Source organism: Staurois parvus, unplaced genomic scaffold (genome assembly GCF_062004578.1).
Source record: "Staurois parvus isolate SC_StPar_1 unplaced genomic scaffold, SC_StPar_1.0 ptg000090l, whole genome shotgun sequence".
Lineage (NCBI taxonomy): Eukaryota > Metazoa > Chordata > Amphibia > Anura > Ranidae > Staurois > Staurois parvus.
The window spans coordinates 4,140,510-4,154,749 of NW_028317886.1; the positions used below are offsets into that span (position 1 = coordinate 4,140,510).

The following is a 14,240-nucleotide window of genomic DNA, read 5'->3' on the forward strand; positions in this document are numbered from 1 at the left end:
ATGTTAAGGCACATATGCAATCAACATTAGTTTTTGAGAGATAAGGAGAAGTAGCTAGAAACAGTCTGTCCACCTTCTATTCTTCATGTTCCTGCACAGACTGAACTGTTATGTAGGCAAAAAAAATACAATAAAAAAGGCACAAGAGTCTGTGTGCTGAAGAGAAGAACGCTGATTTATTGTGTCAGAGGTAAAGCACCAGAGCTCAGTGTATTCTGTCATTTGATGTTAAAAGGAAGAACTTTAATAATTAAAGTTAACACACACACATATATTACCATATGGGGGGCCTAAGATCACCAGCAAGCCGCTTACAAAAGTAAATAGTCTTTACTGGTCTCTCAAAACAGGCAAACACAAATAGCTTTCTTCAGCAAAAGTAAAAACAAAGAGTTCACAGTCCTGGTATAAAGAAGATCATACAACATGGCTCACCACCAGTTTCTTGGTACCACACTGGGGTTTAGGTTTCCCACTTTTTTTGAAGTACAAGACAAGCCACAGGAGCTCAGGAAAACCAGAGTCTCAGTCTCCAGGAAGTCCACCTTTGTTCACAGCTGTGAACTACTCCATACCCTAAGTCCCTGTAATTAGGGTATGGAGGTTCTTTTCCCACCTAAAGATCTCTCCAAACATCTGAATTCTGGGTCCTTAATAAGGACTTACCAAACCAGACAGTACTGAAAATCAGTTCTCTGAGTGGACTACTCTTGAACCCCCTCACTCTACATGGGTAAGAAATCTTGAGCTCTCCCTTAAAGGGAGTTTTTAATTAAGTACAGTATCTAAGGTTTCAGATGTATTAGTAGCATCAGTTTAGTTTGAACATTGTTATGCTAGTAAAGTTAATAATTCAAAGTAAAACACAGCAAAATACTTTTTTCCTGCACTGGGGTTGGACTCAGCAGAGGCTCGACTGACAATGTCAATGTTCTGGAATATGCACTGCTTGCTGCCCTCAACGGACCGGGGTAGTCCAAGTCACTAAATGCAAAATGAAAAAATAAAAAGAGGGTGCACCGTCCTAGTGCATTTTGGTTTAAAAATATTTATTGAAAGAATAAAAAAGTAGGTATCATACTCACAATGGACATATAAAACATAGGCATATCACAATGAACAAAAGTGTTCAATCCATATAGTATCTGAGTCCACAACGATGGAACCTTGGATGACCAACGTTCTGACACATGTTCGAGGACTCAGCCTCTTCCTCAGAGCCCTCAGAGTTCATTGTGATATGCCTATGTTTTATATGTCCATTGTGAGTATGATACCTACTTTTTTATTCTTTCAATAAATATTTTTAAACGATAATGCACTAGGCCCGGTGCATCCTCTTTTTCTTTTTTATTTTGTTTTTTCATTTTGCATTTTGTCTCTGGGCTCCTCTGCAAGTGCCTACATTGGATGCAGTACGGCATGTCTAGGATGAGGACACATCAGGACACAGTCTTTGATGTGCTTTCTCTGTGTGGGGACTTTTTCAGAGGGGTTGTGGCCTGAGTTCATCTGACTATTATCTACTATATTTGGTTTCAACTGATGGATTTATATGGTGGGTAAAACTGGGGTCATTTTGGATTTCACTATACAATTGTAATATTGATATAGGGGCATACCTGGTTGGGACAATTTAGTTTTAGATAATTTTAAGAGTGTGTAATACTGTGTTTGTGTGTTGGTGTTTTTTTCTACTAGTTTAATTGATACAGAGTTTTCAACTAAATGAAATGAGACAGTGTTTTTGTAAATGTATTATTGTTTGATGTGTGGTGTTTGGCTCATTCTTTTCTCCTGTTTCGGTTAATTATTACTAAGGGTGATTTCAAACATTGTGATATGAGCAGACACTGTCATTATTGGTTTAAACTAGGATGCATAATTAACTAGGACACCATACCCTGTATTAAAGTAATTTAAAAGTATGGCTTGCTGTCTACATTAGTAAAATATTATAGATAATAAAACATAGCAAATTGGATGTTTTGTTCTACAAAGGGTAGCAAGAAAATTCTAGTATGTAGGTTCCATGGGCATATATTATAGTGTAACGTTATTAGCAAAACATCATCACTGTTCATATAGGAAATAGATCATCTGCTGGTTGCCTGTGACTTCTCATTATTGAATCCCTATGGAAGATTCCTATGGTAGTATCCAGAGAGCAAATTTGGGACAGTTCCTCCTCAAAGTAAAACTACAAACCTGACCAAAATACATCTCTGATGGCACCACCAAGCCTTTTAAATTTCACACATTTTGGAAATAATGTATGGGCTTTTTTTATGCTAATAATGAAAATTCCAAAGGTCCAGCATAATGACTGTGGCGAGACTGACATGTCATAACAACAGAATAGTTAGGAGATAACATGTTCTGTTCATCCAGATATGGCTTGTTATCTCTTAACATTGAAAATCATGGTAACTGTCATTTTTCCTTCATTTTCATTTCAGTGGGAAAAGCTACAGATGACAAAAAGTGAGCGACGGAAAATAGTCTGTTCTGTAACATTTCACATAATTGCCGTTACATGTGTAGTATGGTCTCTATACGTGCTTATAGACCGAACAGCAGAAGAGATCAGGCAAGGCAATGACAACGGTAAGATGTTTTACATGCCTTTCAACTGTGACACTAACCAGTAAGTATTGCATAGCTTTACTATGTTCCTGGAAAGACACAGCAGAATGTGGTGTTGATATACTATACCACTCAACCAAGAGAAGGACTTTATATGGGTAAAAATAGTTGCAGTTTCTTTTGTAGGTTCCTTGGAAAACATAACACCATAGAAATTGTTTGTTATCTCTGAATGACAATTGACCTGTGGGCAGGTTGTGGATTCTATAATACTGTGTCTTCCAAAGAACTCAACAACAAATACACTTTTGAAGTTAGTGCAAAAAAAAAAAAAAAATCTACATGTACAATATAACCTGTAAATAAGAGGCATTTATACGGACAAATGTAACCCTGATGATTGCCAGTGCAATCAATCAAATTGGCCATTACAGTTATGCTCAACGTAACTGACTAATTCTAAGATTCTCATTAGAAATCTGCCCTCAACTGATCTGGCTACGCTAATTAGAAATTTGATTGATTCCGAGGGTTCACTGCCCAATGTACACACCTATTGCTAATTGCACTCACTTATTGAACAAATAAATGTTTTTGTAGATAGATAGATAAACAGAAATATACAGTATATTGAATGTGGGTGTGCTTCTTTTACATGTATTAAGATGAGATGTTGTTCATAGAAACCAATGAAATGGAGCATTATTGAAATACTCATCAGGGATCAAGCTACCATAAAAAGCCACCAAAGGGCTGACACCCCAAAATGTGTTTGTAGCAGAAGGTCTAAGGTTTACAGTTCTTGTGCTATTTCTGCATACATTGCATTGTCCACGGACAGCACATTGTTAATGACATCAGGCCTGTGTGATGATTGCCATCAGCTTCCCTTTTGTTGGCTGTTTAGGGGTTGTAGGAGATACCTTGATACCTGGGATCAATTCCAGATTAAACTCTGTTGATTCCTAGGCTGTCGAAACCTTGGGGCCCCCCTTGCAGGTTCCTGAAGGTTTCTCGTGCACTCGCTCTAGTGGGATAACATTGAACTAAGTAGTGTGCACGTTGATGTAGATGACCATCACTACTGTACATTGCAGGTATGTAGCCTTCACCAAATGTTTTTACAAACTGACAGCTGAAAGAAGATGAGCTTTTAAGAGAAAAACAGTCAAGTGAACCTGATGTCTGGTGGTTATGTACTTTTAAGTTGTTTTTTGGTACATTACATTAATATAGTATTTTCTCTATGGAGTCTTTAATGTAAAGTTTTTGTTGCTTTGAATTGATACTTTTTTTTCTATAATTTGTAAGCAATTTAAAGTGGAAGTAATAAAAAAATCTGGGCCTCCTTCAGGTTTTTGCCATAAGCAATGCATACTAGCACATTATGGCAAACTTAGCTTTGAAACAAAGCTCACCAGCTGCTTGCTGTCACTGCCGCCAGAGCTTCCATATTTATCTGGTCTTCCTTCAAGGTTTGTGGGTTCCAGCCATTTGAATGGCTGGGCCACAATGATGTCATTCCTGTGCAAGCGCAGGAGAGTCACAGTCACATCATTGAGCTCAGCATTCCATGGTTACTGTATGGCCCTGAATGCAGAGCGTCACTGTACATGGTCAGGTGATGTCATCTGCTATTGTTGATATCTCCTAAATGGTGTATGTTTAGGAGATATTAATTGTATCTACAGGTAAGCTTGATTTTACGCTTACCTGTAGGCACAAGTCCACACAGAGAGTTAACTATCACTTTAGGAAAGCTTTATTTATCAATATTTTGTTGTTGCAGGGCTTTTACATTGCATTGAGCCCATTGGGTGATGCCTTCTCTTCCTATTTGGTAATCTGTCACTGCCTGGGATAGTGTGATTCACCAACTTTGCCTAATGGATTTTTAAGTGCAATAGATTTTCTTTCTATTCAGTCTTATTAAAGTGACTAAAGTGACACTATCCAGTGTACTCTGTATTTATTATTTTGTTGCCATGCACATTACATTTTTTGTAGCCTTTAGATTAGAAAAGGCTCTTCTAAGAAGAGAAAGGTCCCGTCACATTCAAATATACAGCGTTCGATCTGTGCTGAAAAATTGGCAAACTTCACTTGCATATCACATGATGTAAGGAAAATTGTAACCTGATAATTCAGTGATGTAGTACACAACTATAAAAACATATTCCTAGTTCTTAGGGGAATCTTTTTGATAACTATAATCCTTATTACTATCCAACAGCAGTTTTATATTCAATGTTTCCACTAAATCAGCTATCACTAACTCCATGGCAGATGTTAGTAGAAGTGCGCCATAATCTGACTGATTGCTTTGGGCAAGATTGCCATTTTTCCTTTCAATATTGAGCCTTTCTTCTAACAAAAAAAGATTTGTGACATTTATGACAGCTTTCATTTTTGATAAGATCCATGTATGTGCAGGCTGATTGTACCAAAGTTGATTCATTAATTGACTTGTGTACAACCAGCATGTCGGATTTCTAGCTTGCACCGGGAGAACACAATAGCTCAATGGAAGGTATTCTCCAATCAATACTGACTGTGTTGATAGGGGAATCAAGGAATTTTCTTTCTTGCAACCCATGGCTTCCATGCTGAGATCACAGAGCTGTTGCTGGCATGCACATCTTAATTAAATTAATAGTGAAGATTTGTAAACTCTCTTGGCCTCTCTATTTTTGATGTTGTTCTCTTCCATTGTCACCAAACTGCAGCCACAATATTAAATAGGTAGGTGCTGTGCATAAAATGAACAAGAGTTCACCCAAGTGAACACAATATAATTGCTGGATATTGGTTATCTGTGGGTGGACAACCCATTGGTAAACTATTCATCAAACAATATAATCAATAGCCATATATTAATCCTATTGTCATTTATGGCAATAGGATTTATATATTGCTAATGATTATATTGTTTGATGAATAGTTTACCAATGGGTTGTCCATTCACACATAACCAATATCCAGCAATTATATTGTGTTCACTTGGGTGAACTCTTGCTCATTTTATGCACAGCGTCTACCTATTTATTATTAGTTCACATATAAGTGTCACTGTTACTTTTTAGGGACAGCTGAAAAAGCCCCGGGGGGGGGGGGGGTAAATATTAATTAAACACCAATGTATTCTTCATTATATATTTTTTATTTCACTTCTAGTATTTGGCACCACAATCTTTTATTATTTTTTGAATCCAGCCACAATATGTTGGCGGACTCAGATATTGAGTGCCATTTTTGCCACTCCTTTAGAAAGCCCTTCTCTAATCCATGTTCTGGGCATGGGGGCATTCACAGATGAGATATAGGGATATCAGGAGACTGGTTTGCTGATAAAGATTTATGCATATCTGAGCTTTTGTAAAGATATGTGTCAGTACTGAGCTTAGTCCAAAATATTGACTGGCATTATGTGCATCCAAATTAACAAATGAAACGAAATTCAGATCCATTTGCGTTCTAAATCCAAATGATCAAATACATTTGAAAATTGAATTAATTTCTCTATGGGCCCAAACTACTATTGTATCATGTGACATCATCTGAATGGAACAAATGAAACAAATGCATTTGTTAATTTTGTTATTACTTTTTTTGATTCGTTGCCATTCATTTCTGTGTCCAATGAAAATTAAATTTTTGTCCAAAGGATGAATCAAAATGAAACACATTTGTCCAATCACATGTGATATTTGGAAAAAATGTGTCGCATGAACCAGATACCGCGTGCAGTAGCTCTTCATGAATTGTATTTACTCAGTGACACTTTGCCTAATGACACTGTATTTTGCAGCTGCTCCTACTATGATTCATAGCAAGTCACTTGGTATAAACGTGATGGAAAGGGAAAAGAAGCAGGAAGTCGGAAATACATTCCAAAGTGCTTTAGCACATATCTCCCACCTCACAATTACAATTTCCTCAATGCTGTTTGTGTACTTGTGCTGACACCTGTCTCAGGAAAAGGGACACAGAGAAAATAAATTCCTGACAAAAGCATTAAAACCTTTTTTACACAGAGGAAGAATTTCATTTTTACAACTGTCTGCATCCCCATGGAATAGGGAGGTCAAATGTGGCACCCATTAAATTGAAAAGAAGGTGTGTAAGAGTGGGGGGAGGGTCTCTCATTACCTGCCAAATATGCATGAAGTGAGGAAAGATCTGTTAAATTGGGACAAAAGGGTTCTAACCACACATCCCCCCAATAATCCAAAAGTAAAAAAAAAAAAGTGTCATGCTGCTGAATTTCCACATCTTTTATTATATAACTTTTAATGTATACTGCATTAAAAAAAAAGTCAAGAAAACTGTATCTGAAGAGCTGTACGTATACAATTAACCTAATTATGTATGGGATTTTATCTCACAATAATTTTCTCACAGAGCTGTTCACATACTTAAATAATGCATACACCTGAATTCACATTAAGGGATATTTAACTATCATAAGTTATTCTATTACTACCTCAGATGCTGTTATTTTCTGCTCTTGTTAATAGATACCTCCTAGTTCCAGACAGAAGCCAAAACTTGGGTGATAGGTTTTTTGTATTGACGACTACATAAAACACTGCAAAATTTATATAATATGAATATGGTAAACTCAAAATGTTCATGATTAAGCCTCTAGCAAAAAGAAAACCTGTTATAATAAAACAGTATATAATAAAAAATAATAAAATAGTATATAATAAAAAAAGGCTGTGCTTTGACCCCAAAGTACCATTCTAAAAAGCTTAACTACCTGGTAAGCGTTCGGTGCTGAATTAATATTTGATTGGTGAAAAAACTGGATGCATGACAACTGCAGAAATTCAGTTTATATCGTTGTTCAGAGACAATTTAGGGCAGCACAACACTCTAATAAGCTTCTTTGTCAAGGAACACATCGTGACATAGAACCTTTCACAGCTTTTAAAAATGGTATTTTGCAACAATTTAAACTTCTTACCTGCAGAGTCGGAAATGACTGTGCTTATTCTTGTCCTGATAACATATTCAGAAATCTGCAATTTTCTGAGTAAAGAAGTAGAGAAGTGTTGACAGTAGCTGATTATGCAGCGTAAAATATGAGCAAAACCTTAAAAAAGGTGTATTTTCACCTTGAGCGTCTTTTGGAATTCTGTTCACTCTCTTTAGAAAAATGTTGATATGAGCAAATACCTTCACTCAAATTTACGAGATCTGCAGAATATTATATTAAGTTTTTTAAAGCTGTCAGCAATTCTCTCTGGTCTTCAATTCACCTCTATTATGAACAGAGGTTTATGCAGGGCACAATGCATGTTATCGTAATTCCACACACCAAAATTACACTGCATTCCTGTGCTGGTATATGGTGTGTCCCACAATAACTTCTGTCAACCAATGGGCCCTTTCACATGGGTGTACCGATCAGGTTCATCTGTCTGTTTTTCAGGTGGACCCAATCGGACCAACCATTGTTCTCTATGGGAAGGCAGAAGTAATTGGACATGTGTCCATTTATACCCGTTAGCGTCTGATTATCTAAAAACAGACGGATGGGGATCTGTTCCCCATCCGTCTAGAGGATTTGATCGGATGGCAGTTGGATGCAAATGGACAGGCAGTCCATTTATATCTGACCACCCCATAGAACAGTGGGCTGTGTCCCTGTTTGCTCTGGACACAGACCTGTCATCCGCCTGTTCAGCAGGGATCAGCGCAGAGATCCCCTGCCAAGCAGACAGATCCGCTTGCAGAAGTCAACCATGTGAAAGGGCCCTTAAAGTTCAATAGAGGACTACAGATAGAGACTGAAAGGCATCAAAGTGGGTGCAGGAAATCTCAAACCTCCATATCCGCATAATGAAGCTCATGTAGATTCAGCAATGCTTCAATTTGGAGTAGATATTGAGTTGAAGATGTTTCCAAGAAGAAAATTGTGGCTATTAATAGAAAACTTTTATTGAATATGTAGACTTAGATAGAACCTGAAACTAGGCTAACTTCTAAGATAACTTTGATCAATGCCTTCTTGTTAGGTCCAGGTCCCCTCCCTCTGTAAAAAATGTTGTCTAATAGTGCTTAAATAATGTACCTGTAAAAAAATGCATTATATACTTACCTTATCCTCATCTTCTGCCCGGTATGCACCGGAGACATCACACTTCAGCCTGCAAGATTCCTTGCAATGCAGAGGAGTAGAAATCTTGCGGACAAATGCTTGCACTGGACTAAGTTCTCATGAGAAGTGGGGTATTCAGTGTTTCCCAGGAAGCTTGCTGGAAAGGTAGGAGGTCACATCCTGTAATGCAAAAAAGGAGGGAAGGGTATGGTACTCTACATACTTTAACTTATTTCCTTGCAGGTACATTTTTCAAGTACTATTAGGTAGCAATTTAATACAGGGGGAGGAGGAGACCTAATAAGCAGACCTTTCATTTTACTGCTAGGTCCACTTTAACTAACTCAAGCTGGCCATACACTAATACATTTTTCATTGTACATGCGATTACTTGACAAATGTCGTTCAAAAGCACTTCAAAATTTAATTTGCTTTTAACATTCTATTTTGATATGAATGTACTTTCCTGAGCAAAAACCACATTCACTGGTATAAATTTGTTTGTTGAAGAAAAATGTTCCATCTTGCTTCAAATTTTCTCAGTGCAGTTGAAAGCAAACATCGATTTGATCCCACTAATGCTTAGAACATTGTTCTTAAAGTGTTACAAAACCCACAACAGTAAAATCAGTCTGTATATCTCCTAGATTGTAAGCTCGAAAGAGCAGGGCCCTCGAACCCCTCGTGTATTGTATTGTTACTGTCTTGTCTCATGTTCTGTCCCCCTTGTTACTGTACAGCACTGAGCAAACCCTTTGGCGCTATATAAATACTGTATAATAATAATAATAATATATGCAGTAAAGCATGCTTGTTATACTCACTGTGGAACCTAAGGGGTTAATCCACTGTATTGTGTAAAAATGCTGTTTGATCCTGTCTTTTCTGATCCTCCCCTTCATCTAGTGCTCCCCTCTTATCTCCTGATAAGACATATCGTGTGGAGACACTGCACATGCTCAATTTGGTGTGTACAGCTAGAGAGGGTTTTTTCTGCCTTAGGAGAGTCCATGTGATCAGCACAGGGTCAATCAGTACTGCCCAGACAGAGGTCAGGGGTTCTGCATCCTCCTAATGAAAACTCCTCCTACAAGCTTTAACCAGTGCTCTGCTGAACACTGATAGAATTCATAAGACTGCTGATGAGAAAAGGTATTTAGAAGTTTATATTTACTAAAATAATTGCATTTCCATGTTCTGTGTACTGTGGGGGACCAGATATAGTGAATGCAGGGTCCTGGGTTTAGTAACACTTTAAAGTGAAAAATTTACTGTATATGGCCAGCTTTACTTTACTATCTACAACTTATACCCCCATCACATTCAAATGAAAATATGAGCGCTAGAGAAAAAAGTCTGTGCCCCTGCCCTTTCTGTGTTTTTTAACCCTCATATAAGTGCTCTGTTATCCAACTCTCCTTTATTATGTATGATAGACAATTACGAAAATACCTTGCTTTAATAGTGATATAGGTTTGAAAAGGAATGTGCATTATGTGACCCTGGATCACAACATAAAACTCAAATTAACTGAATTCTTTAGGTCTTATTCAACTTTCAATTGATTGCTGTAGCAGGTGACATTAACCATTTCAATACCGGGCAATTTTACACCTTCCTGCCCAGGCCATTTTTCAGGTTTCAGCGCTCTCACAATTTGAATGACAATTGTGCGGTCATACAACATTGTACCCAAACTAAAATTTTATCATTTTCTTCACACAACTAGAGCTTTCTTTTGGTGGTATTTAATCACCGCTGGGGTTTTTATTTTTTGCTAAATTAACAAAAAAAGACCAAAAATTTTGAAAAAAACCCCACATTTTTCTTTGTTTCTGTTATAAAAGTTTGCAAATAAATAATTGTTCTTCATAAATTTAGGCCGAGATCTATTCTGCTACATGTCTTTGGTGAAAATAACCCAAATTAGGATGTATTTTTTAGTTTGTAGGAAAGTTATAGAGTTCACAAACTATGGTATATATCTGAAAATTGATCAATCCTGAAGTACTGACAGCCAATCTAATTTCTTGAGGTCCAAGAATGTCAGAATAGTACAGATATCCCCAAATGACCCCTTTTTGCAGAGTAGACAGTCCGACGTACTTCATAAGAGGCATGGCGAGTTTTTTGAAGTTGTATTTTTTTTGCCATAATTTTTCGGAAAATGAAAAAATTTAAAAAATTATTTTCACTATTTTTTTTTTTACATACTGTCACCAGTGCAGTACAGCATCATCATATAACTGGCATGGCAGTGAACAGGGACACTGACTGGTGACAGTATGAAAAAAATATATATATATTTTTTTTAATTTTTTTTAATTTTTTTATTATTTTTAATTTTTTATTACATTTTTTTTTTTTTTTCTAAGATTTTTTTTTCATATTTTACTATGACCAAAGTAGTACAATGTTACCATAGTAACATTGTACTACTTTGGAGAAGTGATCAATATTTTTTTTTTTTTTACACAATTTGCTTATAGCAAAGAATTACTTTGCTATAAGCAAGCATTTACCTGAATGAAATCGATTCATTCAGCTTTTTTTTTTTTTTTTTTGTGCTTAGCTGTGATTTGGTCAGAGCTAATCACATGACATGTGCATGTAATTAGCTGTGACCATTCACAGCTAGGCACTAGTATACAATGGATGGCATGAATGAAGCCATCCATTGTATATAACTGTCATGTGACCTGCTGTGATTGGTCACAGCAGGTCACATGGTACCAGCAACGGGAGCCGGTACTCGGATCTGTCATCGGCCGTGTCCGAGGTACACAGCTGGTGACAGATCGCGCAGCTGCGCCGCTCTGCATTAGCGCAAACTGCGCATGTGCGGGAGCACGCCAAATGGTGTGCACCCGGAATGCAGCAAAACTTTTGAAGCCGCCAAACGGCCATTGGCCGGGCGGCTAATGGTTAAGTAGTGACCCAATTTTTTTCTGGTGCAGATGTTCTAATAGCGCCATGCGGTTAGTAGTTACATAACAGAACATTAGATAATTTAAAGACAACCTTTTTAAGGTTAACTTCACCTTCATTTAAAAATATAGCATAAAAAAACAAATAATATACAGGTAAAACTCGAAAAATTTGTATATCGTGCAAAAGTTCATTTATTTCAGTAATTAAACTTAAAAGGTGAAACTAATATATGAGATAGACTCATTACATGCAAAGCAAAATAGTTCAAGCCGTGATTTGTCATAATTGTGATGATTATGGCTTACAGCTCACGAAAATCCCAAATCCACAATCTCAGAAAATTAGAATATTGTGAAAAGGTGCAATATTCTAGGCTCAAAGTGTCCCACTCTAATCAGCTAATTAAGCCATAACACCTGCAAAGGGTTCCTGAGCCTTTAAATGGTCTCTCAGTCTGGTTCAGTAGGAATCACAATCATGGGAAAGACTGCTGACCTGACAGTTGTGCAGAAAACCATCATCGACACCCTCCATAATTATGGAAAGCCTCAAAAGATAATTGCAAAAAAAGTTGGATGTTCCCAAAGTGCTGTATCAAAGCACATTAATAGAAAGTTATGTGGAAGGGAAAAGTGTGGAAGAAAAAGGAGCGCAAGCAGCAGGGATGACCACAGCCTAGAGAGAATTGTCAGGAAAAGGCCATTTAAAAGTGTTGGGGACTTTCACAAGGAGTGGACTGAGGCTGGAGTCAGTGCATCAAGAGCCACCACACACAGATGGATCCTGGACATGGGCTTCAAATGTCGTATTCCTCTTGTCAAGTCGCTCCTGAACAACAAACAATGTCAGAAGCGTCTTACCTGGGCTAAAGAAAAACAGACCTGGTCTGTTGCTCAGTGGTCCAAAGTCCTCTTTTCTGATGAGAGCAACTTTTGCATCTCATTTGGAAACCAAGGACCCAGAGTATGGAGGAAGAATGGAGAGGCACACACTGTAAGATACTTGAAGTCCAGTGTGAAGTTTCCACAGTCTGTGTTGATTTGGGGAGCCATGTCATCTGCTGGTGTTGGTCCACTGTGCTTCATTAAGTCCAGGGTCAACGCAGCCGTCTACCAGGAGATTTTGGAGCACTTCATGCTTCCTTCCGCAGACGAGCTTTATGGGGATGCTGACTTCATTTTCCAGCAGGACCTGACACCTGCCCACACTGCCAAAAGCACCAAAACCTGGTTCAATGACCGTGGGATTACTGTGCTTGACTGGCCAGCAAACTCTCCTGACCTGAACCCCATAGAGAATCTATGGGGCATTGCCAAGAGAAAGATGAGAGACATGAGACCGAACAATGCAGAAGAGCTGAAGGCCGCTATTGAAGCATCCTGGTCTTCCATAACACCTCAGCAGTGCCACAGGCTGATAGCTTCCATGCCATGCCGCATTGAGGCAGTAATTGCTGCAAAAGGGGCCCAAACCAAGTACTGAGTACATATGCATGCTTATACTTTTCAGAGGTCTGATATTGTTCTATGTACAATCCTTGTTTTATTGATTGCATGTAATATTCTAATTTTCCGAGATTGTGGATTTGGGGTTTTCATGAGCTGTAAGCCATAATCTTCACAATTATGACAAATCACAGCTTGAACTATCTTGCTTTGCATGTAATGAGTCTATCTCGTATATTAGTTTCACCTTTTAAGTTGCATTACTGAAATAAATGAACTTTTGCACAATATTCAAATTTTTCGAGTTTCACCTGTACAGTACAACTGCTCCAAAAGCCACATTGTAATTTAAAATTCTTAAAAATTACCTTTCCTTTTCAATCTGTAGCACTGTAATTTTCTATAAAATTCATGCATTATGACAACCTGGAAATGTCATTCTTTACTTGTGTGATTGGCTTGCTTTTCGAGAAGTTTGCAATAAGATACAAGGCACATTTTAGACAACCCCGGCAATCATAATTTTAGGTTTGGTGAGGGTTAAATTTGGCGGTGCAGACACTCACATTCAGAATGAGCATTCAGAGGACATGGTCAAACGAACTACTATTTCTTTAGAACAGTGGTCTCCAAACTGTGGCCCACAGGCTGGATGTGGCCCTTTGCTTGCCTTTATCCAGCCCTTGGGTCACTATTCTTCCCTCTGATACAAGGCATTATTCCGCCCACTGTCAACAAAGTCGATGCACCATTCCTTCCACTGACACCATTAGTGGGGCATTATTCTTTTCACTGACATCAACGGTGGGGCACTTTTTCTTCCACTGACATCAATGATTGGGCATTATTCCACCCACCAATACCAATGATGGGGCATTATCCCTCCTCCTACTTAACACATGCATTTTATAATTTTTATTACTCCTCCTATTGACCAAGCCTGAGGAATTGTTTACTCCCACTGGCGCTGGGGCATTTTCTACTTCCACTGGCCACAGTCCGGATGCCTAAAGTCTGCAGGACAGTAAACTGGCCCTTTGTTTAGAACGTTTGGAGACCCCTGCTTTAGAACAGCAAACAATGGGACTACAAAGTTTGTTAACATCCCTGCAATGTACATTGAACACCCAGAGAGGATTGTTTAAATACCAAGCATGTGATCGCTGTAATGA

At 38.0% G+C, this 14,240-nt stretch overlaps 1 protein-coding gene across 1 annotated transcript in view; it reads left to right on the plus strand.

Moving 5' to 3' along the window:
* The window catches only part of MARCHF1 (membrane associated ring-CH-type finger 1), a 389,990-nt gene that overhangs the window by 294,389 nt on the left and 81,361 nt on the right, over nt 1–14,240 (plus strand). Inside the window, exon 6 of the mRNA XM_089670364.1 lies at nt 2,460–2,607. Coding sequence (XP_089526490.1) covers nt 2,460–2,607 — 148 coding nt within the window. The remainder of the gene's footprint in view (nt 1–2,459; nt 2,608–14,240) is intronic.